At 43.7% G+C, this 24,859-nt stretch overlaps 1 protein-coding gene across 14 annotated transcripts; it reads right to left on the bottom strand.

The window, feature by feature from the left end:
* Positions 1–224: 224 nt before the first annotated feature.
* DYRK3 (dual specificity tyrosine phosphorylation regulated kinase 3) lies at positions 225–24,149 on the bottom strand. 14 transcript variants are annotated; one of them, XM_033199302.1, is made up of 7 exons: positions 23,867–24,149; positions 21,910–22,021; positions 7,175–12,189; positions 5,955–6,078; positions 4,571–4,716; positions 4,337–4,410; positions 225–653 (listed from the first exon to the last, which is right to left on the bottom strand). In XM_033199302.1, the coding sequence occupies exons 1-3, from the start codon at positions 23,941–23,943 to the stop codon at positions 10,612–10,614; spliced, it is 1,767 nt and encodes a 588-aa protein (XP_033055193.1). In that variant the 5' UTR covers positions 23,944–24,149; the 3' UTR covers positions 225–653; positions 4,337–4,410; positions 4,571–4,716; positions 5,955–6,078; positions 7,175–10,611. The 14 variants fall into 14 exon arrangements, with proteins under 14 accessions (XP_033055193.1, XP_033055191.1, XP_033055192.1 ...); XM_033199300.1 differs by having other exon boundaries at positions 7,179–12,189; XM_033199301.1 differs by lacking the exon at positions 5,955–6,078.
* Between the last annotated feature and the right edge of the window lie 710 nt (positions 24,150–24,859).

Genomic DNA, 24,859 nt, shown 5'->3' with positions numbered 1-24,859 from the left:
CGGCTCCCTTCCTGGCCCACTCCCTCCCTGGCCCAAATTGCCCCTGCCCACTGGGCCTCCCTGTCCACCAGGCCCTGTAAAGAAAAGCTGGCACCCTCACCCCACAGCTCCTCATGCCAGGACAGATACCTGAGCTGGGAGATCACCCGAGCTCTCTTTTTAACCCGCCTCGGCTCATGTGACAGGCTGGAGTCCAGGCAGACATATGCAGGCCAGGCATCCAGGCAGGGCACACAGCGCTATTTATTTCCTACTGGGTTCTCTTCAGGCAGAGCTGGCAGGGTGGGACTTTCTCATTGTATTTAAGCCTCAGCTGGCGCCACAGAACTGCCCCAGCCTTAGCCTTTGCCCCTTTTCCAACCCAGTAGGTAAAAATAAACCCATTTGGCAGCTTTGGGGAGTGGGATGGGGACTGCTGAAAAGGCGCTGTAAACACGACAGTGGCGGCGGGATGGGGTTGGTCACAGCAGGGAGGGGTCTGGTCATAAACCCTGGCTCTGCCGTGAACTGAAGGGACGGGTGTTTGATCTCTCCATCTGGGCACTCTTCCTCCCACTTCTTCAGCTGGGAAGAGCCTGGGCACCATTCATTCCCAATCTCTGAGGCAGAAGGCACTGGAGATAGTGGGTGGCCACTGGTGCTGCGGGTGGTGGCTAGGGTAGAAATAAGGGAAACAAAGGAGAGGAAATGGTCATGGCTAGTGAGGGACCCTTCATCCGAATGGGTCTTTCGAGGAACACTTGGCTCCTAGGGCACTAGTTCAAGTCTACCATCATATGCTTCTCGTTGTATTTCAATTCTTTACATGTTTGACCTTCCACTAAACATGTGTGTTATGTTTGAATGGATCCAGCACAGCGCCTGGACCACCGAGTACACTGGGCATTTACTGAGCGACTGAAGAGAAGGCAGAGAAAGGTGGAGGCGGGGCCTGGCGCCCCCTCGGGGAGCCCCGTGGAAGTGCAGCCGCAGGGTTTGGGGAGGTAGGACACTTCGCACCCAGGAGGCTCCCGCAGCTGTTCCCTACCAGGTTTCTAACTTTACAACTGCGACTCTGTGGCCTGGGAAATCTCCGCCTTGTGTGTTCCTCCGGCTCCAGCCCAGCTTTCCCAGCGAAAGCGGCGCCTCCCCTTCTGAATGTAGTAGAATTTAAGGCTGGTACTAAATGAAGAACAGAGGAAGTCCTCTCTTTGAAATGCAGCTGCCCCAGGCCAGGTTGGGCTGGAAAGGGGTAGCAATAGCGTGTGTGACACAGCGGTTGGGAAACAGTTGTGCCTGCAGGAAGACCCACCACGGAAGCGTCTGCCCCTCGTTATTTTAGCAGCATTGAGAGGAAGCACCTGTGGTCCATCACTCCTCTTGGTCCCCTAAAGAGCTCTGAGGCCTCCTCCCTCTCACTCATGCCACTTTGCCTGGACATCTCGCTGGCATTTTAAAGCAGCTAGTGACTTCAGTTCCAAAGGGAAAAGCGATGAATGAAGAGTGTTTGCTGAGAGGGGAATGGCACTAGGACAATGTGGGACACTGGCTCAAAAACTCGGGTGAAAGATCCCAGGGATGAGGTTTCTGAATTCATCTCTTGTATTCACCTCAGTCTCAGGCTCTGGCTGGATTGTTAGCGGGACAGAAGTAAGCAATGTAGTTTTAGCAACCAGGAAAACAGCAACACAGCGGGCTACTTGTTGAGGGAAATGAGGGAATCGGGGAAGAGAACTAGGGAAGCCTGGTCTGCTGGTTCCTCCTCCCCCGCGGACCTCAAGATGGCTAATCTGGGATAGAATCAGTTTGATGAGAGAGAAGAAAGAGCCAAACCCGTGATCTGAAATCATGGCAGAGAAACCTGAAGGGTAACCCCATCTCATCTTCAAGGTCAGAAACAGGGAGGTGAGAGCCAAGTTGCTAGTGGATAGCCATGTCTTTCATGCCTTTCATTCCTACCATCTTTTCTCCTCCACCTTCAGCTCAGGACAGAAGCCCCTTATTCTATACTATGCACAGACTCAGAGGACATTCTCTTCTGAAACCATCTCCCCTCCCCATCCCATTCACTGTCAGAGTTACACAAATTTTAAACCAGAACAGAGTGCAGATAACTTGCTGGCAAGTTTTCTCTGAAGCCATTGCCTAGCTTTTGTTAGATTCTAAACATATGGTCAGCAATGCTGCTGACACTCCCTATCCTTGATAAATGCCACTAGGGTGCTTTTTTTGCACACAACAGTTGCTCAACAAGTCACTGGTGAAAGAATCAATGCACCAACAAAGGCCTATATAGACATGCTTGAGAATAGCAGAGATGAGTACAGCTCGGGTCAGGGGTCCACCCTGGGAATGATTGAAGAATTCTCTGCAGTGGTTCAGATTGGGTGTCCTGGATGTGCTCCTCAATCAGGAGATCATCAACAGCCAGATTCAAAGGCAGGGCCGAGCAGCCTCTGCAAAATGAGGTCAAATCATGTCCAGGCTCACTCTACCGGAAGGTCAAGGTCAGTCCTTAGTATCTGCACAGACTAGATGCAGTCACTTTACATTTCTGCCTTTGGACTGACAAATTCCTTCCTAGAAAGTAAAAAGCAATAGCCAATGCACTAGTAGTCCTCATTGCCATTTTCACTGCCTTTTCTAAGCTCTGATAGTTTTTGTCTTAAAAGGCATAAAGAGCCATGGGAGTATCCTGGTTTGTGGTGCCTTTGAGCATAGGTTTTGTTTGGTTTTTGAGACAGAATCTCGCACTGTTGCCCAGGCTGGAGTGCAATCTTGGCTCATTGCAACCTCCGCTTCCTGGGTTCAAGTGATTCTCCTGCCTCAGTCTCCCGAGTAGCTGGGATTACAGGCATGTACCACCACATACGGCTAATCTTCCTGCATTTTGTAGAGACAGCATTTCACTGTGTTGGCCATGCTGGTCTTGAACTCCTGATCTCAAGTGATCCGTGGGCCTCGGCCTCCCAAAGTGCTGGGATTACAGGCTTGAGCCGCCATGCCCGGCCTGATCATGGGTAAATTTTAACAGGGATATTGCAGGCTGAATGTTCTTTCAAATTCTGCCTGGTCTATAGTTCCTCTAGCAGCAGTTAATGTCTCTAACCTGGATTTGCTCCATGTGAATATGGGAAGGTCCATTTCTAGCTTTAGGCTGGGCTCCCATAAGGCAAAAACCCTGTTCAAGAATCCAGGGAAAGCTGGGCACAGTGGCTCATTCCTATAATCCCAGCACTTCGGGAAGCTGAGATGGGCAGATGGCTTGAGGCCAGGAGTTCGAGACCAGCCTGGCCAACATGGTGAAACCCATGTCTACAAAAAAAAAAAAAAAAAAAAAATACACACACACACAAAAAAACTGGCCGGGCGCGGTGGCTCACACTTGTAATCCCAACACTTTGGGAGGCCGAGGCAGGCAGATTACCTGTCAGGAGTTCAAAACTAGCCTGGCTAACATGGCGAAACCCCGTCTCTATCAAAAATACAAAAAATTAGCTAGGTGTGATGGCGCACTCCTGTGGTCCCAGCTACTCGGGAGTCTGAAGCAGAAGAATCACTTAATCTGGGAGGCAGAAGCTGCAGTGAGCCGAGATTGTGCCATTGCACTCCAGCCTGGGCAACAGAGTGAGACTCCATCTTCAAAACAAAAATAAATAAATAAATAAAATTAGCTGGGCATGGTGATACATGCCTGTAGTTCCAGCTACTTGGGAGGTTGCAGTAGGAGATCACCTGAGGCCAGGGAGGTTAAGGCTGGAGTGAACTGTATTCACGCCACAACAATCTAGGGGACAACTCAAGGGCAGCAGAAGGCAGTCCCTGTTAGGTATCCAATTAGCTCCTGTTGCCAGGGCAATCGTGGCTCAGGGCCAGATCAGAAGCAGGGTGGAGCAGAGCCCACAGCCCTTAGGAACATTGTTTTCCTCTTTCATTTGCTCAGTTCCCTTAGGCTTTTAAAGTTATCCCACAGACTGAGGCCTGGACCTAAGAAAAACATCCAAACTTCCCAAATAAACTGTATTCCTTAAAGTTGCGTGTCAGGTTTCATCCTTAAGCTGAGCTTGGGCCCCAAGAGGGTAAATGGGAGAGCTGCTGATTCAGGTTCCTGGGAGATGGTCAGCCCTGAGCATTCTACATGTTTTCCCATTTTCCTTCACAGCAAGGCTGGAGCTCACAAAGCAGACTGTGAACAGAAGCTCTGGGTACTAAAGGAGGAATACTGGTGGACTCTCTGTAAGGCTGTTTCTCAGGGAAGCCTTGTCCCTTCCCAAGATTTTCTTTCTGTATCATTGTCATCAAGTGAGAGAAGCTGTACCTGCCGCACAGCCCTAATTACCAGGTGACTGGTACTCACCTCCTTCAGAGTTTGGCACACAAGTTCTTGCCTGCGACAGTTCTCGGCCTTGGTTTTGAAATAATCAGGAGATGCTAAAAAATTCTCGAAGTAATTCATTTTTATTTTTTAAAAAACACCCCAAAATAAAAAACCACTGACTCATCCATGTCAAACTGCACTTTCCAGAGGAAGCATGTCAGCAGACTCAAACGGACAATGGACAGAATCCCATGACACCAAAGTCATTCAAACCTGATGCTTTAGAGGCTGACATTCTGAGCTGAAATAGCTACAGGTCACCACTTGGCCCCATCTGGGACTCTCCTTTCTTTTTAGTCTATTCATGTGGTGGCAGAAGATGTGAGACTCTTTCTAGTCTCCAGTCAGGGAGGCTTCTCCTGTTATAGAAAAATATTAGAGTCTAGGCTTGACTTAGCGGTGGGTGAGCTATATTAAGAATCATATCCTGCTTCTTCAAAGTCTAGACGATGTATTTGTAGTTTTGGCTTCTCTCAGGGGTTGTGGATCTCAGGAACCAGAGAGCTTTTAGTCCTTTTATGGATGGGTTCACTATGACTCTTAAAATCTTTTCTCATTGAAATTAGCCAGTATAATTTGACAGACACTCAGAAAAACACCCTAATCATATTAGGCTGAAGGCCAGGTCTGGAGGTACATTCTTTAAAAGTTTGGGCTTCCGGAAGTATAGGTTGAAGGTGAAAATGGGATATGTTAAAATGGGGATATTAAAAATATATTTAAAACTGGGAGGCTAATCTCTGGCAGAGCAGAACTCTTCTTTGATATGCCAATCCCTGGCCTTTTCTTACTCCTTATTTGTACTGACTCCAGGTTTTCCACAGCATAGATGCCTGCCGCTGCTCTAAGCCTAATAAGTTAAAGCGCTCTACAGACTGGTCACCTAGACTGAAGACACGGAGGAAAACATGTTCTGGCAGTTCCACCTGGCTCAAGGTATAAGTACGTATTTTTAATTTTCAGAAGAGAAAAAGCATACAGAGGCAGTCTAGAACAATCTTTGTCACCTTTCCAACTTCTGTGTTGATGACATCAATAACAGATGCAAAAGAAATAATTAAAAATAAAGGAGAAAGAATTTTCCATGATTCACCAAAGTAGTAGGAGTATTCTGTCAGGAAAGCTTAGAAGCATTTATCAGCTGCTACCTAAAATTTAGCATTTAACTTTAATTATGCCTAGTTACGAATTAAGCAAAACAGAAAGTGTTTTAACATGACTAGCTGCTACAGATCAAAATAGTTTCACAGTAGAAATTTTAATTTTTTTATTGTTCTTTTTTTGATTATGCAATAAGCCCCCTTCTTAACAGATTAAATGTCACAAAAACTAAAATGTAATGACATTAGCCAGCTAACCTGTCAGCCCCAACTCCCTTAAACACTGAGAAATAAGCATACTAATATGGTCATAAGTCAAACTTCCTCTGGGAAAGAAGATCCAGGCTAGACTCTTTCAGAGCCCCTGGGGAGCAGAAGCAGAATTCTTACATCATAGTTAGGTTTTGGTGGTATTCATTTTTTTCATTATTATCAAGGTAACTGTATCTAACACTGGACCAGAAGAAAGCGTCCTTACATAATCCTTATCTGATTACCCTTTCCCAAAAAGAAGACATCAGAGACTGTGTGGGTCAACTTAAAAGAAGAGGCGAGCATGCTCCTGGTTCATGGAAGGAAATGAGCTTCCATCATCTGCACATGATCAGCGGCCATCAAAATCTGTAATTCAGAACAATATGAAGACATGGGCCTGCCCATTTGAAGCTTACTTTCTAATCTAAGCAGAAATCATGATAGCACATGATGAAAGAGTACATCAATAACTCTGAGGATAGAACGTAGGATAGAATACAAGAGGATGAGCAGTATTAGGTGGATTAGCCAATTTTCAATATTGAAAGAAAAAATGAGGCTGGGCACGGTGGCTCACGCCTATAATCTCAACACTTTGAGAGGCTAAGGCACATAGATCACTTGAGCCCAGGAGTTCAAGACCAGCTCGAGCAACATAGTGAAACTTCCCCTCTACAGATATACAAAAAACTAGCCAGGCATGGTAGCACATGACTGTAGTCCCAGTTACTTTGGAGGTTGAGGTGGGAGAATCACCTGAGTCTGGGAGGTTGAGGCTGCAGTGAGACAATACTGTACCACTCCACTCCAGCCTGGACGACAGAGTGAGACTCTGTCTCAAAAAGAAAAAATAAAGAAAAAGAAAAAATGACTTGGGGAATGAAATCAAAATTCTAACCCAACTCTCACCATGTCAGAAACAATTTGGAAATTCAATTTTGTTAATTTAGAAATCAGTAAGTCACTTAACCTAACCAGTTTGACTGAAATGACTACAAGAAAAATGGCTAAAGAACAATCCAATAACTGAGGAAGAGACAGTCTGAATTTCTACACTAACTGATCCAATTCGGTCATTCATTGCTATGGCTGGGCAGGGATCCAAGTGAAACTTTAACAGTGGCCAAAAAGGTGGCATAGGGTTACTGCCTCTAAAAACCACAACTTGTCCCTAAGCTTGAAATCCACCCATAAACCATCAAATTCATGTGGACAAGCACCATGTTTTTAAGCAGCCCACTCTCCTAAAACTTGCATTGGCCTGCAGAAGACAGGCATGCCAACCTCAGTGACTCTGCTCTGCATCACTCTCTAGGTTGCCAAATTTAGGCAGAAACATCCATTTGCCTTCCTGTAGCTTTCTAAAATCTGTCTACAGTGTAATAAGTTGTCTATGCCTTTTCACTTAACCCAGTTTCAGTAACCTTATAGTCCATTTGATACACAGAAATAGAGCATGCACCAACCTCAGCCACAGGCTCCTTTCTCTCCCAAGTTCAGGCACAGTACTGGCTAGAACTCTAAAAACACAAACACCAAAACACAGTGTACATCAGATGCCTATGAGGTCTGATGTCCTTTTAACAGTTTAACAATCCTTTTAACAGTTTGTTTGCAGGAGCACTTCTTAAACACTGATAACAACTGGCAAAACAACCTCAACATAGGCTCTGCCTAGATAATGCAGGAGATCCTTAAATTTCTCCAAGTTAGAAAATTCAGGACAACAGCAATATGGTGTTAGGGATTGCAGATCTGTGTCAATCAGATACAGCCTTGCCACCACCTAAAGATGTGCTCGCCGCCCCACACATGGTGTTAGCAGCAGTTCCAAAGGCAAACACATTCACTCTCGGAAGACAGTGTCAGCTGTCTTGACACTGCCACTGACTACATTTAACCAACTCTATGATGTGGTACCAGAGCCCAAGAAATACATCAAGCCAGGTCGTTCTGTCCAAACATCCCAAGGACACATGTGCCTTGGACAGCACCTGAGTGGGAACAGGCTGCTAATGTTGATATAAAATGCAAAATAGTAAAAGCAGCATTTTCTCTAATTTACTATTCAGTGAGAAACCCAAGCACAAATCCAATGCAGCAAATTGTAGAGGTTCAATGCTCCCTGATCTGCAGTTAAGCCAGGTGTGCCACCTCCTTCATCTGACTTGGATCCTGCTCTGGACTTTAAGGAAACATCTACCTGGCTAGCAGTTCAAGGACTCAATATAAAAATAACTCATGCTTTGTTTCAACTGGAGGGTCGTGACACAGTTGGGCCTACAAGAAAATCATTCATAAGTCAATGTAAGCTCATATCTACTGAAAAAGTAGATTTGAGTTTTTTGAGTAGATGTGAGCTTTTACACCCTATGTTATGATGAAGAGATTCACTGAAGGATTCAATCGTGCTGTACTACTTCCTGGAGTTGGCAGAGAAATCATGCATTTCTTGGTAGTTGAAAGAAGGCTGATCCAAGTACACAGTGAAGAGGTGTTCCCATTTCTCAAGGTGTTTCATCTTCATGGCCATGAAGATTTAGCACCTGCAAAGTTCCCAAAACTATGCAATGCAGTTAATGTGGGGAAGCAGACGTTGGATAATTCATTCAGAGACTACCAATCTTCCAAAGAGTCACTATTTCGACTAGCAGATCATGAGGTAGGTGAGGCAGTTTCAAGACCTCCCTTGAAGAAAGCAGTGATGAGTAAAGATGACGAGGATGGGTTATGAGCAGCATTTACTGTGACATGTGAAGAGATCAAGATACCACTATCAGACAAGAAAACCAATGACCAGACAAATTTCACACAGCTTCTTCAGACAATGCAATCAAGAGATAGGATGCAGACTTAGAAAGAAAGAAAATTCAGCAGCAGTTAGAGGGATCTAAAGGAGTTGTATATTTATTGCCTTCTGTAAACCAGGAGTAAAGGAGATAGTTAAGGTTTTAAATAATCCAGTTTCTTAGTCGCCAAAAGTACCAATACTTCCTCCTATTAATGAGGCTAAAGGCTCAGTTTAAGCTGTTCTCTGCCATCTGGCCTTTGTACTTGGGAGACTAAAGCCATCCTGGACATTTAAATGAGAGAGATTTGCACTCTCTCATTTTTCACAGCCTATGCTACAGCAGTCATGACTACTTTTGGATAAAGCAAAAGTTCCCTAAATAATATACTCATGGTATTTTTCTTTTCTTTTCTTGTTACTACACTGCCCAACAAGAAGAGCTTCTTCCAATCTCGTCAAGTTTGCACCACATTCTAGAATAAATGGAACTGGATCATTCTGAGAACTATATTGTAAAAAGCAAATATTCTACTTTAAAGAACACACTTTTTTTTTGAGACAGAGTCTCACTCTGTTGCCCAGGCTGGAGTGCAGCTGCACGATCTCAGCTCAAGCGATCCTCCCACCTCAGCCTTCCAAGTAGCTGGGATTATAGGCATGTGCCACCACACCTGGCTAATTTTTGTTTTTGTAGAGGTGGGGTTTCACCAGGTTGCCCAGGCTGGTATTGAACTCCCAGACTCAAGGGATCCACCCACCTCAGCCTCCCATTACAGGCATGAGCCACTACACCCAGCCAAAAGTACACATTTAGGATAGAACTTGAGCATACTTTTGTTCTGGAAGAGAACAGAAATAGAGGAAGGGACTGGAAAAAACAAACAAAACCCAGTAGCAATGAGTTAGTTTCTGTCCATTCTCCACCCTTCTAAGTAGGACACTGGCTTAACAACTAGTTTTATTATCAGCCCTCACTGTTTAAATCTTAGCAGAGAAAAAGAAAAGCTGTTGAAGAGAATAAAATTAAGAAACATAAAGGGGAAAACAATTGATTATCACCAGTTTCTGGATTTTTAGTTTTCTTCTAACTGAAGTTCACTCAGATCTAGGGAATAGCATTAAGCTTAAAGTGAAAGTGGGAAAAAATGTGGCACATTAAGGTGGCAGGTAGCTGTAAAGAGAAGAGGGAAGCATTTTTAAACTGTAGTAAGGTTTACCCGAGAGTGACTACTTTTATAAGGAAGAGATTCTATGAAAATGCAGCAAGGAGGCTGGTCCGTGGAGTACCACAAAGCTGGGGAGCTGCCGTTTTCATGCTGATTCTCTATCTTTAGCATTCTGGGTCAATTGTGGCAGAGAAGCTGTTTTATCTTCCTTGGACATGGGAGAGGAAAGAAGGAAGGATGCATATGACTCAATTTTTAAATCAGCACCTTACAGGGTTATTTGGTAAAGTGGTAAGGCTTCTGTAAAATGCTTTGAGTGACTAGGAAACAAATCAGAGGCAAAATAACAACATAATAACACCAAACATCAGAGAACTGAAGGGAAGAGGAATGAGTCACTGAAAACCAGGGACACCAATTGTCCAGGTCACCAACAGCTTCCTGGTGCTCCCCCACCCCACAGTCTGCTGTGAGCTCTTTCACCTAGAATGAGCCTAGAGAATGGCCTACTGGGGTAAGGGACCTAGCATTGGCTCTCAGCCACAACTAACACCACATCCCAAATTACCCTTTCCAGAACAGACGCCGAGGGACACTAAAAGTGAGTAGTTGGGATACATTTTTTGCTACACCTTCTATCTTGAGAGAAAGAGATTTAAACCAATAGTATAATACATCAGTTGAAATACCTCTGACGATAATAACAAAGATGCATTGACCTATAAAAAGTCATTTAATGCATATTCCAGATGGCCAATACAAGCTGGGTAGGTAATTAGCCCTTGAAGAATTCTTTTATAGTTATATAAAAATGTTTTGTCTTGTTTAAAAAAAGTCTAGTCTAACAAAAACATCCACCAATGGGCTTGCAATTTTTCCATCTGCAGGTTTGCAAGATCATAAAAATACATACATATGCATCTCTGGGCATATCTCTGTCCACTAGCTAATCAGTTTTGGCAATACACTGCATAGGGGTATACTACCATTGGTTTCTGACATTAAGTTAGCTTTAAGCTTATTAGCTATTCCAACAACTGGAGGCAGCTTAGAACCCAATCCCTGGAAAGCACTTGCAGGATTAACTACCCGTTTCCCTGACACCTTGTCTATGGTGGTGAGAGGTCTGGGGACAGACTTGCTAATCCAAGGGTGTCTTAATGCTTGAGCTGGGGTCAGGCGAGCAGAGGGGTCCCAGTGAAGACACCTTTTCAAAAACTCTATAAACAAGTAGTCATCACACCCTTTCAGGGCTGTTCCCCAGTCTTTGCTGCCCGGGGGACCCCGCTTTTTACCCCTACGTGAGCGACCCCCCACAAGCACAACCCTCCCATCTGCCTGAGTAGTCACAGAGCAGTAGCGGGGTATGCCCTTGGAATTAATAAAGTACTTGGCACGTTTGGATTGCTCCAGAAGTTTTGGTGGTGGCATCCCTAGAAGCTCCATCATGCAGGCCAACTGGTCTCCTTCATCCTCTCCAGGGAAGAGAGGCTGTCCTGTTAAAAGTTCTGCAAGGATGCAGCCAAAACTCCATATGTCAATCGGTGTGCTGTAACGGCTTCCTAAGATGATTTCTGGAGCTCTGTAGAACCGAGACTGGATATATGTGTAGAGCTTCTGGTACTCGAAACAGCTGGACCCAAAGTCAATGACCTTGGTTGAACTGCGCCCGTGGTGTTTCAGGAGAATGTTTTCTGGCTTCAGATCGCAGTGAATAATCTTATTTTTGTGGAGGGCATCCAAGGATTGCAAGATGGACTGGGCAAACTTGCGTACCAACTGGACGCTAAAACCCTGAAACTTGTTTTTTTTAATCAGCTCATAAAGGTCTATGCTCAGCAATTCAAAGGCCATGCAAACATGGTTCCGGAATGTGAAACTTTCCAGCATGTGGATAACGTTCATACTACCAGTTTTATCCTGTTTTTTAAGATGCTCCAAAATCCGGATCTCCTCAGCTGCTTGACGATGAAAGCGCTTCTCATTGCGCACCATTTTCAGGGCCACGTACTGCCGCAGTTTGTGATCATAGACCCTGGCCACCTGCCCAAAACTCCCCTTGCCAATAATTTTCAGCACCTCATATCGATAAGCTAGATGGTCTCGAGGTACATGAATGTAGGCCCCATCTGCATCATCATACCCCCCATTATTGGGACCACCAATAACTCCATGTCTTTTTTTGGCATTTGGACCTACAAAGTAAATTTCTGGATAATTTATTATTTCCAGCTTCTCATAGGCAGTGAGGTGGTGTTTATATTGCTTCAGGGCTTGTTCTGGAGTCAGAGGCACCACTTTGGGTGCCTTGGATGAACTGTTGGATTTTACTGTATTCAAGCAATCTGAACTTTTACCCTGAGAAACAGTAGGAGAGCATTTTTCAGAGTCACTGATGCCATCTGACTGAATAGTATTGGATTTTCTGTTGCCAAATTCTTGAAACAGTTGTTCTACCTTCATCTCACCTCCATCCAAAAAGTGCTGAGTATGATCTCTTGTAAACTTCTCAGTGGTCATCTATGAAAGAGACAATGAATATGTTAAAGTCATTAAAGACATCAGAAAGATGGAAGAATCTTCCCTCCTCTAACTGAATAACACCAAAACATATCCAGTCATATTTACTTTAAGGTTAAAATGATCCAAAAAGGAGATAAGAAAAGCAAGAGTCTCTAGCAACTTATGTTATATTAATTTCCAGACTCCCTGAATATTGCAGCCATCCCTAATCCCCATACATGCCTTGCTTTGTTCAAGACAAGATGGTCTTACCATGCCCCCCACATGCCAGGTTCCTTTTTAAAGATGTGTCCTTGTACTGGGAATCCTTCTACCCCTCATCCCCTCGACTCCTACATTCCTTCAAAGCCCAGTTCAATTCCTCTCTCTTCCACTTAGAACTATTCCAAGCCCATACTAATTAACCTCACATCCTAACTGCAGTTTGTCCAGTTTATGCCACATAATTTGGTACTTGATTATGTATAACATATGCACTATCTTACACTGTTTACTAATTGTTTCAAGTATCTTCCCAAATCTTAAGGACAAATAGCATGGTCAAAATAATGCCTACTGAAGTGTAAACAATAAGGCACCATCAAGTGACAGAAGCAGAATTTGAACCTAGGTCTTCTGGCTCCTATTCCAGGGCCCTTCCCATTAATATAACTCAGCTCCAGGTTCTCCCAGCATCTGTAGACTAGCAGGGCTGAATGTTGACTGTGGCCTGGAATCAAAAAAGTGTTCAATCATCTACTCCCAGGTCCCCATATAAATTACTGCAGCCTTTTAACTTAGTTCATTGAATCACAAAAGCTCTAAGTTAGAAAGAACTCTGGAGATCAACTGGACCAGTTCTTCAAGTACCTGGTAACAGTGAGGGTCCAAGGTCCCTGAGGTGCTTCTTAAAAACTATTCCCCAGCAAGAGCCTACTTGATTAAGGAGTACCACTTCTTTCACTAGGTTTTCCACAGTCTTCTCCTGGAAGGGACAGTGACCCACAGAAAAAAGCTCTACTTACTCCTCTGAATTAAGATTCTTTGAATTGAAACAAGGTTTTTTGAAATAAGATGGAGGAAAAGAAGGACAAAAACAACCAAACACCTAAGTAAAATTAATATTAATTAATATTAAGAAAAAAGGGTGGGTGCAGCACACCAACATGGCACATGTATACATATGTAACAAACGTGTACGTTGTGCACATGTACCGTAGAACATAAAGTATAATTTTAAAAAAAAGAAAAAGAAAAAAGGGTAACTGTGAGATGACAGGTACGTTTAATTGGCTTGACTGTAGTAACCATTTCACTACCTGTATCAAAACAATTATATTGTACACCTTAAAAAATAAAATTTTTTGGCTGGGTGTGGTGTCTCACGCCTGTAATCCCAGCACTCTGGGAAACCAAGGCAAGTGGATCACTTGAGGTTAGGAGTTTGATACCAGCTTAGCCAACATGGTGAAACCCTGTATCTACTAAAAATACAAAAATTAGCCGGGCATGATGGTGCATGCCTGTAATCCCAGTTACTTGGGAGGCTGAGGCACGAGAATTACTTGAACCCAGGAGGTGGAGGTTGCAGTGAGCCAAATCATGCCATTGCACTCCAGTCTGGGCGACAGAGTGAGACTCCATCTTAAAAAAATAAATAAAATAAAAAATAAAATAAAAAATTTGGCCAGGCATGGTGGTTCATCCCTGTAATCCCAGCACTTTGGGAGGCCAAGGCGGACAGATCACTTGAGGCCAGAAGTTTGAGACCAGCCTGGCCAACATGGCAAAACTCCACCTCTACTAAAAATACAAAAAAAGAAAAAACAACAAAAAAAACAAGGCCAGATGTGGTGAGGCATGCCTATAATCCCAGCTACTTGAGAGGCTGAGGCAGGAGAATTGCTTGAACCTAGGAAGTGGAGGCTACAGTGAGCCAAGATCACACTACTGCTGCATTCCAACCTTGGCAACAGAGAGAGCGACTGTCTCAAAAAAATAAAAAAAGAAATCAGTGAGAAATACTAAGAAGGGGCTGGAAAGATAAAAATACTAAATCTGTTGTTAAAAATAAAAGGAAGTCTAGGATACTTAAAAGAACAACTGTTTTTCTCAATGGACCCTGAAGAATTATGTCCTTTATCTGTTTGATAATCTGTAGTATGAGGAACAGATTAATTCCAGAGGAGCTCTGGGCTACAGTTATAATCTCTAAAAATGTAAGCTAAAAAGTGGTCAAATCTTTAAAAACTAGAAGTTTTAATATAACCTAAGCAAAACAAAAATTGTATTTATAAATTACCAAAAATAAATAACAAAAAACAATATTAAAAAACATAAATGACAAAAATTTAAGTGTTGGCATACTTCAGACAGCCCCCGTAATTCAGTTTTAAAAGTCCTTTTAAAAAATCATTTAATCAATTTAAATATTTATAGAACACTTATAGTTACATCATGTATTATATGATCTTAAAGTCAAGAAGCCAGTTCAAATGTAGCCACAGCTTGGCATTTAGTTTTAAAATAAAGGGGCCAGATATCGCCCAAGTACATACAGTCTCTCTGATACCAAAATAGAAAACTATCACTGGTCAAGAAAATAAACAGGACTGCATATAGAATCTAAATATTGGCCAGCCGCAGTGGCTCATGCCTGTAATCCCAGCACTTTCGAAGGCCAAGGTGGGTGGATCACCTGAGGTCAGGAGTTCGAGACCAGCATGGCCAACATGGCGAAACCCCGTCTCTACTAAAAATACAAAAATTAGCGAGGTGTAGTGGTGCGCACCTGCATTCCCAGCTACTCAGGAGCCTGAGACAGGAGAATCACTTGAACCGGAGAGATGGAGGTTGCAGTGAGCTGAGATCGCGCCACTGCACTCCAGCCTGCAATCTATTAGGGAATAAATCTGGTGGAACTAGAAAAAGAATTTTAATTGTTTGGTTTTAATTAGATTTACATAACAAAAACAAACATCTACAAGCATCTTGGCTAGTTGTCCTTAAAATCTTTACTACCTAACTTTAATGCATCTAAATATTTACTGCTGAAGTCTCTGAAACACATCCTGAAGAAACAGGGAGTCAGAAGGCCTGGGTTGGGGTCCGGGCTATGCTACTTAAAAGCTGTAGGTCCAGCTGGGTGTGGTGGCTCACTCCTGTAATCCCAGCACTTTGGGAAGCCAAAGTGGGCAGATCACCTGAGGTTGGGAGTTGGAGATGAGCCTGGCCAACATGGTGAAACCCCGTCTCTACTAAAAATACACAAATTAGCCACGCATGGTGGCATGTGCCTGTAATCCCAGCTACTTGGGAGACTAAGAAATGAGAATTGCTTGAACCCAGGAGGCAGAGGTTGCAGTGGGCCAAGATTGCATCACTGCACTCCATCCTGGGCGACAGAGCAAGACTCCTTCTCAAAAAAAAAAAAAAAAAAAAAAAAAAAAAAACTGTAGATCCCTGTTGCCTTCCTGAGCCTCAGTTTCTTTATCTGCAAGATGTGGATAATAATATCTGCTTGTAGGATGTTGTGTGAATCAAATTCTAATTCATAATAACTTCACCAACTATAAAATATTTAAGACACTGGTTACAATTCAGCAAAATTCTCAATACATTGAAGTTTAAGTTCCTATATACCCTTCCCCTTCCCTTTTTCTCTCTTCTCTCTCCAGTGGCTTCCTCCATTTCTCCAGTCTGATCTCCCTCCATCAAGCGTCTAGCACTAACTACGCCTTCTGCTCAATGAAGGCCCCCACAATAGGCCTTCGCTTAGGATACACGGAATTGCCTCACCCACTTTCTCCCCACATAAAACATACTTTCCACTCGCTATACAATGGACTGTGTTACTTCTCCATGGATATTTGAACTTCAACAGAAGATCAATGCCCTAACCCAAAGGAATGCCTCTCTAGGAACTGCAGTCACCAGTGACAAGCTGTTAGGAAAGGTTATTTGTGGTGCAGGGTCTGTCCCTGGGAATTTCCCCTACTCTGCTTATATGTAAGGCTGCACTGGCTCTGAAGGCCTTCACTTCTGTTTGTGATAATGAGAGGGTCTCAGGTACACAACATAAATACGAACAGATACATATCAGAAATGTAATTTCCACAGAACTATTACAATAATATTAATGATGTCATTTGGAGTCCCTGATTCATGGTTTTTCCTTAAGGTAAACCTAAATTTCTCTCCTTGCAAAATAAGTCTTACTTTGCCTTTGGGAACTACACAGAAATGTCCAAATTTCAAGTAGGAGCCCTCTGGATACCTAAAAGGGGCTGTGCTGTCCCTGTCCCCACCATTCTGTAGGTTTACCATACCCACTACATCTGCCTCACCTCACCCAACACATGTCAGGCTTCCTCACTCTCCTGTTCACATTCTCAACGTAGGCTGCACTTTATGTCTCTCTTACAGCATGCCTTCCAGAACAAAGCAGGCTACGTCAGTGTAGTCCACCATCAAGGTCATCTTCTCCAGTGAATCTGGAGAATTCTGGGAGGTAATTTTTCCACACAGGGAGGGGTTCTCTTCTTTTATTATTATTATTACACTTTAAGTTCTAGGGTACATGTGCACAACGTGCAGGTTTGTTACATACGTACACATGTGCCATGTTGGTGTGCTGCACCCGTTAACTCGTCCTTTACATTAGGTATATCTCCTAATGCTATCCCTCCCCCAGCCCCCACCCCATGACAGGTCCCGGTGTGTGATATTCCCCACCCTGTGTCCAGGTGTTCTCATTGTTCAATTCCCACCTATGAGTGAGAACATGCGGTGTTTGGTTTTTTGTCCTTGCGATAGTTTGCTCAAAATGATGGTTTCTAGCTTCATCCATGTCCCTACAGAGGACATGAACTCATCCTTTTTATGGCTACATAGTATTCCATGGTATACATGTGCCACATTTTCTTAATCCAGTCTATCATTGAGGGGCATCTGGGTTGGTTCCAAGTCTTTGCTATTGTGAATAGTGCCGCAATAAACATTCGTATGCATGTGTCTTTATAGCAGCATGATTTATAATCCTTTGGGTATATGCCTAGTAATGGGATGGCTGGGTCAAATGGTATTTCTAGTTCTAGATCCTTGAGGAATCGCCACACTGTCTTCCACAAGGGTTGAACTAGTTTACAGGCCCATCAACAGTGTAAAAGTGTTCCTATTTTTCCACATCCTCTCCAGCACCTGTTGTTTCCTGACTTTTTAATGATCACCATTCTAACTGGTGTGAGATGGTATCTCATTGTGGTTTTGATATGCATTTCTCTGATGGCCAGTGATGATGAGCATTTTCTCACATGTCTGTTGGCTGCATAAAGGTCTTCTTTTGAAGACATTTCATATCCCTTGCCCACTTTTTGATGGGGTTGATTTTTTCTTGTAAATTTGTTTAAGTTCTTTGCAGATTCTGGATATTAGCCCTTTGTCATATGGGTAGATTGTAAAAATTTTCTCCCATTCTGTGGGTTGCCTGTTCACTCTGATGGTAGTTTCTTTTGCTGTGCAGAAGCTCTTTAGTTCAATTAGATCCCATTTGTCAATTTTGGCTTTTGTTGCCATTGCTTTTGGTGTTTTTAGTCATGAAGTCTTTGCCCATGCCTATGGTCTGAATGGTACTGCCTGGGTTTTCTTCTAGGGTTTTTATGGTTTTAGGTCCAATATTTAAGTCTTTAATCCACCTTGAATTAATTTTTGTATAAGGTGTAAGGAAGGGATCCAGTTTCAGTTTTCTACATATAGCTAGCCAGTTTTCCCAGCTCCATTTATTAAATAGGGAATCCTTTCAGGGAGGGGTTCTCTTCTTAACTTTCTTTCCTTTCCTGTAAATAACTCAAATACTGGCCTGAATCAATTACATATCAAGTCTGATGAGCTATAAATAAAACCTTCCTTCCATTGTTCTAAAAAAAATCTAGTGTTCACACATATTAAAGTATAATTGTTTTAAAACACTAAATATTTCCCCAAATGTCCATCAATCAAGGAGTAGATAAAGAAATTATGGTATATATATGCACATATATACACATGTGCATATATATACGTGTATATATGTGTGTATATATACACACACACACACACACACATATATATATATCTCTCATAGAATACTACTTAGCCATAAAAAAGAATGAAGTAATGGCATTCACAGCAACCTGGATGGAATTATTCTAAGTGAAGTAACTCAGAAATGGAAAACCAAACATGGTATGTTCTCATTCATAAGTGGAAGCTAAGCTATGAAGAGGATACAAGGGCTTAAGAATGATACAATGGACTTTGGGGACCTGGGGGATGGGGTGGTAGGGAAGTGAGAGATAAAAGACTACACACTGGGTCCAGTATACACTGCTCAGGTAATGGGTGCACCAAAATCTCAGAAATTACCACTCAAGAACTTGTTCATGTAACCCAAACACCACCTGTTCCCCAAAAACCTATTGAAAAAAAAAAACACTAAATATTTCTAGTCTAGGGTTAGAATTGCAATAACCAAGCAATATATATGATTGACTCTACGAAGTATTTTCTTAACCATGTAATTATATCCAGAGAGATGAATAATGTCATATTTATCATGTTTTACTTCATAAGAATGCTTCATATACCCTGCTAATTTGATGGGCTTCTGGCATTTCAAATAGAATCTCCTACTGCATTAATCAAGTTTTAAAAATCTTGCTGAGAAATTCAAAAGGAATATCCTTCTCACTCAGATATAAAACCCTACCTTTTCCCCGGCTCCCAAACCCTAAAACCCTAAATCAACACAAAACTTAACCCAATAAAAGTCTGTGGGGCAGATGATTTATAGTTTACCATGAGAACATAAGAGCACCTTGAATAAATGACGCTAGAAAACTTTGTAAAAAGGGCAACAGGATCTCAGGATAGAGTCATGGCATAATGAAATGTAAGTGGCACCAAGAGGTCAAAATGCATTTTTTTTTTTTCAGCAAAATGAGTAAGGACAACCGGGTGTGGTGGCTCATGCCTGTAAACCCCGCACTTTTGGGAGGCTGAGGCAGGTGGATCACCTGAGGTCAGGAGTTCGAGACCAGCCTGGCCAACAAGGTGGAACCCCATCTCAACTAAAAATACAAAAATTAGCCAGGCATAGTGGCAGATGCCTGTAATCCCCGCTACTCGGGAGGCTGAGGCAGGGAGAACTGCTTGAACCTGGGAGGTGGAGGTTGCAGTGAGCTGAGATTGCGCCACTGTACTCCAGCCTGGGTGAGAGAGTGAGATTTGATCTCAAAAAAAAAAAAAAAGGACTGGGCGCATTGGCTCACACTTGTAATCCCAGCTCTTTGGAAGGCCAAGGCGGGCGGATCACGAGGTCAGGAGATCGAGACCATCCTGGCTAATACGGTGAAACCCCGTCTCTACTAAAACTACAAAAAATTAGCCGGGTGAGGTGGTGGGCACCTTTAGTCCCAGGTACTCAGGAGGCTGAGGCAGGAGAATGGCGTGAACCCGGGAGGCAGAGCTTGCAGTGAGTGCCACTGCACTCCAGCCTGGGTGACAGAGTGAGACTCCGTCGCAAAAAAAAAAAAAAAAGGAAAAAAGAAAAGAAATGAGTAATGCGTAAAGACATCTTTACGCGAGAAAGACATCTTTCTTCTTGCTCCCCTACAAAACTGCTATGCCGAACACCATGCAGTAAGAAATTCATTTTTGATCCTGAAACATACAAAATAAGTAATCTACTAGAAGGTAAATAGCATTGGCTAACTCTGAATCAAAGTTAAAATGACTTGGCCAGGCGCAATGGCTCGCACCTGTAATCCCAGCACTTTGGGAGGCTGAGGTGGGCAGATCATGAGCTCCGGAGTTCAAAACCAGTCTGACCAATATGGTGAAACCTCATCTCTACTAAAAATACGAAAATTAGCCGGGCATGTTGGTTGGTGCCTATAATCCCAGCTACTTGGGAGGGTGAGGCAGGAGAATCGCTTGAACCCGGGAGGCAGAGGTTGCAGTAAGCCAAGATAGTGCCACTGCACTCCAGCCTAGGCGACAGAGTGAGACTCCACCACAAAAAAAAAAAGAAAAAATCAAAGTCAAAATGACTTAAAGTCAGATGTTAACACTTCAACCCAATTGCAAATGGTTTCCTATAGAGATGAGCCAATTGGCAGCAAGTAACCAAGCAATCTGATGGGCAACACAAGATGCATATGGTTCTGAAGTTCTTAGACATTTTGACATATTAAAGAAACAAACTTGCAAAGAATGGAAAGAAACCACACTACATTCCAAAAGGGGACAAAAAATAGGGTGACCAGCCTTCAAGGTATTTTTAGCTCACGTTTTGTATACTACTAGCACAGAAAGTGGGGAAAAGGGCCAGGCACGGTGGCTCACGCCTGTAATCCCAGCACTTTGGGAGGCCGAGGGAAGTCGATCACTTGAGGTCAGGAGTTCAAGACTAGCCTGACCAACATGGTGAAACCCTGTCTCTATTAAAAATACAAAAATTAGCTGGGCGTGGTGGCAGGCGCCTGTAATCCCAGCTACTCAGGAAGGCTGAGGCAGGAGAATTGCTTGAACCCGGGAGGCGGAGGTTGCAATGAACCGACGTCATGCCACTGCACTCCAGCCTGGACGACAGAGTAAGACTCCGTCTTAGGAGAAAAAAAAAAAGGAAAAAGGTTGATTTTAAGCAAAAACTGATGACAACAGGAAGAACTATGAAAAATACAAGTGATTTTTCCATATAGAAACAATTTCAGGTCTTAAACACAGAAATGTGAAAGAGAAATATTACAAATGAGTCAATTCAATTATTCAGTTTGTTCATCTGATGACGTATGCAGCAAATTTTAAAGTCATAGGATAGCCTCTCCTTGTCATGGAACTTGGCCAAACCCTGCTCTGCCTACCACTCTATGCATGCCGAGGGAATGTGAATTAATTTTACCTTAAGTTAAAAAAAAAAAAAGCTGCCAGGTGCAGTGGCTCATGCCTGTAATCCCAGCACTTTGGGAAGCCGAGGTGGGAGGATCACGAGGTCAAGAGTTCGAGACCAGCCTGACCAACATGGTGAAACCCTGTCTCTACTAAAAATACAAAAATTAGCCGGGCATGGTGGCACGCGCCTCTAATCCCAGCTACTCAGGCAGCTGAGGCAGGAGAATCACTTCAACCTGGTAGGCAGAGGTTGCAGTGAGCCAAGATCACGCCATTGCACTCCAGCCTAGGCGACAGAGAGACTCCGTCTCAAAAAAAAAAGAAAAAAAGGCTAAGTGTCGCAGTCCCAAACTGTCTGAATTATCATCTATGTATAAAATGTTTCTCTTTAGCATACTAATAAATGAAGACTGCATTTCCATCGTGCAGGGGAAAAAAAACCCTGCAGATCTATGAATTCCGAGATGTTTTCTGTTTCTTATTTTTGTTAAAAGGAGCCTTTGTAATACTAGGTGTATATCATCCTATACAAAAATAAGTATTACCTACATAAAAGTAGCATATTATTTTTTTCCTAGTGCTATATATTTATCCCAGTGGAAACTGAAATAAAAAGGTGAGCTTCAAATTGAAATCATTCTGAAAAGCTAAATTTGGACCACAGACATTGTTATTTCAAAGTCAAGAGGAATCAAAAAGAAACAAAAAAAAAGTCTGGTAGTCAATGATACATAAGTGTACCTTGAGCATTAAGTAGCACTTCCTCCTTTCCAAAAAACTCATGTACAAAGAATTACTTCTTTTACTTACATTTAGTCTTCTGGGTGGAGGTGGTTCAGAAGGATTGCAGAGCACATTTGAACAGGGGGGACATTTGGTTTCATCTATCATCATGAAGGTATCATAGACACCATCCCCCAACCTAGTTGAAAGGATTACAGATAAAATCTGTCAGTAACTGAAGAATATAAAATCCTGTATCTTAACTGCTTCATATCTGCTACAAGGAACAGTAATAGAAATAAAAGTCTACACTACATTTTGGCACGGAATACAAACAACTGGGGTATTTGGAAGAGGAAGAGAGGAAATCCAACTTTTGTTTTTCAAGGACAGCATTTCTAGGTTTTTATTTTAAAATAGTTGAAACAAGTCTCTCTGAATGTTGCTAAAAATAATAAGGACTATCAGGAGGATCTCATAATAACTTACTACTTGAAAATAAAGTCTAGTTTGAATCTGAAGTTCACAGAGAAAAAAAAAAGACCAGAAAAAAAACTAACAGAGGTAATAGTTTTTCAAAGTCAGAGACTTGGATTCTAATCTCAGCTCTAACACTGGCTGTGCTACCTTCTCCTCTGAGCCTGTCTTCCCCATGTTAATGGGAAGACTAGCTCCAGTCTAGACACTTCTGGGTCTTACAGGCAAGAAATAAAAGGCCTTTTTAAGGCTGTCTTCTCTTTATTAATTTACTTGCTTACCTACTTACATCCACCTCACTTGTAGAAAAATACAGTTAAGTACTACAGCAAACACTAAAAGGATGCTCTAAAATATAAAATATACTGAATTTACTTCTCTTTCCACTTCATTTTCTGGTGAATGGTGGAGGCAAAACTCTAAATGATTAAGGATCACTTCTCTGTTCTTTAACACTGTGGCTCCGCCACTGCAAGGGAACACAAAAGACGGAGAGGATTTATTTAATCCACAAGATGGCCCTGAATAATGTATTTCATCTGCTACCAAGAACACGGATTTCCCAGTTACACACATCAGCATTTCATTGTATCATTTTACATGATACACTATGAATATAACAATGACGATGTTGCAGAGGAATAATTTGTTTAATGTCTTTTAAAATATCCTGGAATATTCCGGTCACCTTTAAAAACTGTTTTGTGAAATTCGTTCTAGAGTTTTCTTTATAGATGTGTTATAAAAATATAAAGGTGAAAAATCCCTACAAATATTTTTGGAATGCTCTTTTTAAAAACATGCTCACATTCTGATAGAATTATTTGTATTTTTAACAGGGAACGGCTTCACCGACAGAAACCAAATATTCCGAATGTGACTGACCCTTTGCCATAAGCCTGATAAAATAAACCAGGACAGGCGTCCACATTTATAAAGAAAAAGAAAACGTGCAAAATTGCCTAGTGACTAACAGCCAGAGGAGAAATTAACAAGAGTCTGCATGCAAATAAAGCGGGGAGCAGGGGTCTCTTCTCTCCATTGAGGTGTAAAATACAACGCAAGGTGGGGAATCTCTCAAAATAGGATCCGGAGAAAGCCATACCCAGCACAGCCCACAACCTGCACATCCGAAGCTAGACCGCACCCCTCACAGCAAACCCCAAGAGTTCAGCCCTTGGTTATCCGCTCTAAGCAACAGAGCTTCTTTCCAAGGTATCGCTCCCGGTCTCTCCCCGTTTACTAAAAAGCCCCACAAAAAGTCCTAGATTTTCATAATCCCTTACCATATACCCCGATCTAGGGTTTCAGGGGTATTCCAGGGGTGGAAATTCTTCTTGCTCTAACTCCGCTCTAGCCCCCTCCCCCGCGCCCGGTGAGCCAGGGGTGGGGGGAGGGGGTCCTGACGGAGAGGAGGTGGGGGGAGGTCCCGGGGAGGCAGTCAGACCCCTGCCCTCGTCTCTCCTGCTGAAGGCTCACTCTACCTCCTCCCCGCCCCCAAGCTTCGCTTGCCCGCGCCAGCCGCTCCCTGAGGCGCCTCCAGCACGTTACCCCGCGGCGCCGTTACCTTCGCTGCTGGAGCGGGAGCCCGGCCCCGGGCGGCCCCGCATCCTTCCGCCCAGGCCCGCGAGCTGTGCCTCCCATCTGCTAGCTCGGGACCCGGCGCGGGGAGGGGCGCCAGTTGGAGGGTCCGGCCGGCCACGCCACCTACGCCGGGACGGCTCCTCCGCGGCGCGACGCTCCCACGGGGACTCTCGGCCAGACACTGCAGCTCAGCGCGCCTTCGCTCCCAACTAGCCCCGGCTGGGTAGTGGGGAGACGCAGCTGCAGAGGCGGGAGGGGGAGCGGTCTGGTCGCCTAGCAACCGCGGCACACCCCCGGGAAACGCCTCGGCGCAGCTACGCGCTGACGCACAGGGGCGGGGCCCGTGGCCGGTCCAGGCCACGCGGCGCTCCTAGCCGGTGCTAGCGCTGGCGCGGGAGGCGGGAGGCTGGAGGCGAGGAGCCCGCGGCCTAGGCGGCTCGGGTTCCCTGGCGCGAGCTGCGGACGGACAGAGGGGTCCGGCGAAGGAGGGGTGAAAGTAACAGCCCGCGATCTCAGAAGGGCTGCCCGCCCCTCACGGTCCGCGGTCCCTTAAGTGGCATGTTGCATCCTGGAAGTTCTAAAACCTCCCGCTTCAATATGAATTTTAAATTAAAGAAAACATATGTGTATTGTTTTAGGCTTTCCCACCACGGGGACGACCCTCCGGGGGTTTGTGAGTTACATAAGAAAGTAATAATAACCCATTTATTGACACGATGCCTCCATTTATGAACATTCGATATCAGTAACCGAGGTACCCGACGACTTTCGTCTTTTACAGACTTAGCTGGGATGCAGAATAAAAGCTGGGCCTTTGTCTGACTCCCCTGCAACAGTCAGCCACAGACGGGAAGACAGCGTAGGAAACTAAGGCCAGAGGAGCTTCGCTTCCTCATGAACGTGAAGCGGCAAAGCGGCAAAGCCTGAACTAGAAGCTTCTAACGCCTAACTGTCCTCCTGCCGCACCAGGACGCCT

Source organism: Trachypithecus francoisi, unplaced genomic scaffold, assembly GCF_009764315.1.
Source record: "Trachypithecus francoisi isolate TF-2019V2 unplaced genomic scaffold, Tfra_2.0 Lachesis_group5, whole genome shotgun sequence".
Taxonomy (NCBI): domain Eukaryota; kingdom Metazoa; phylum Chordata; class Mammalia; order Primates; family Cercopithecidae; genus Trachypithecus; species Trachypithecus francoisi.
This window is presented reverse-complemented; position numbering and strand designations above follow the sequence as displayed.

What these genes read in the sequence shown, in the direction of transcription:
- DYRK3 (XM_033199302.1), bottom strand. Translation starts at nt 23,943, where the DNA reads ATGGGAGGCACAGCTCGCGGGCCTGGGCGGAAGGATGCGGGGCCGCCC. An exon ending in CTCCCGCTCCAGCAGCGAAG is followed by an intron (nt 22,022 to 23,866) that starts GTAACGGCGCCG and finishes CCTTTCAACTAG; the next exon opens with GTTGGGGGATGGTGTCTATG. An exon ending in CTCCACCCAGAAGACTAAAT is followed by an intron (nt 12,190 to 21,909) that starts GTAAGTAAAAGA and finishes TCTCTTTCATAG; the next exon opens with ATGACCACTGAGAAGTTTAC.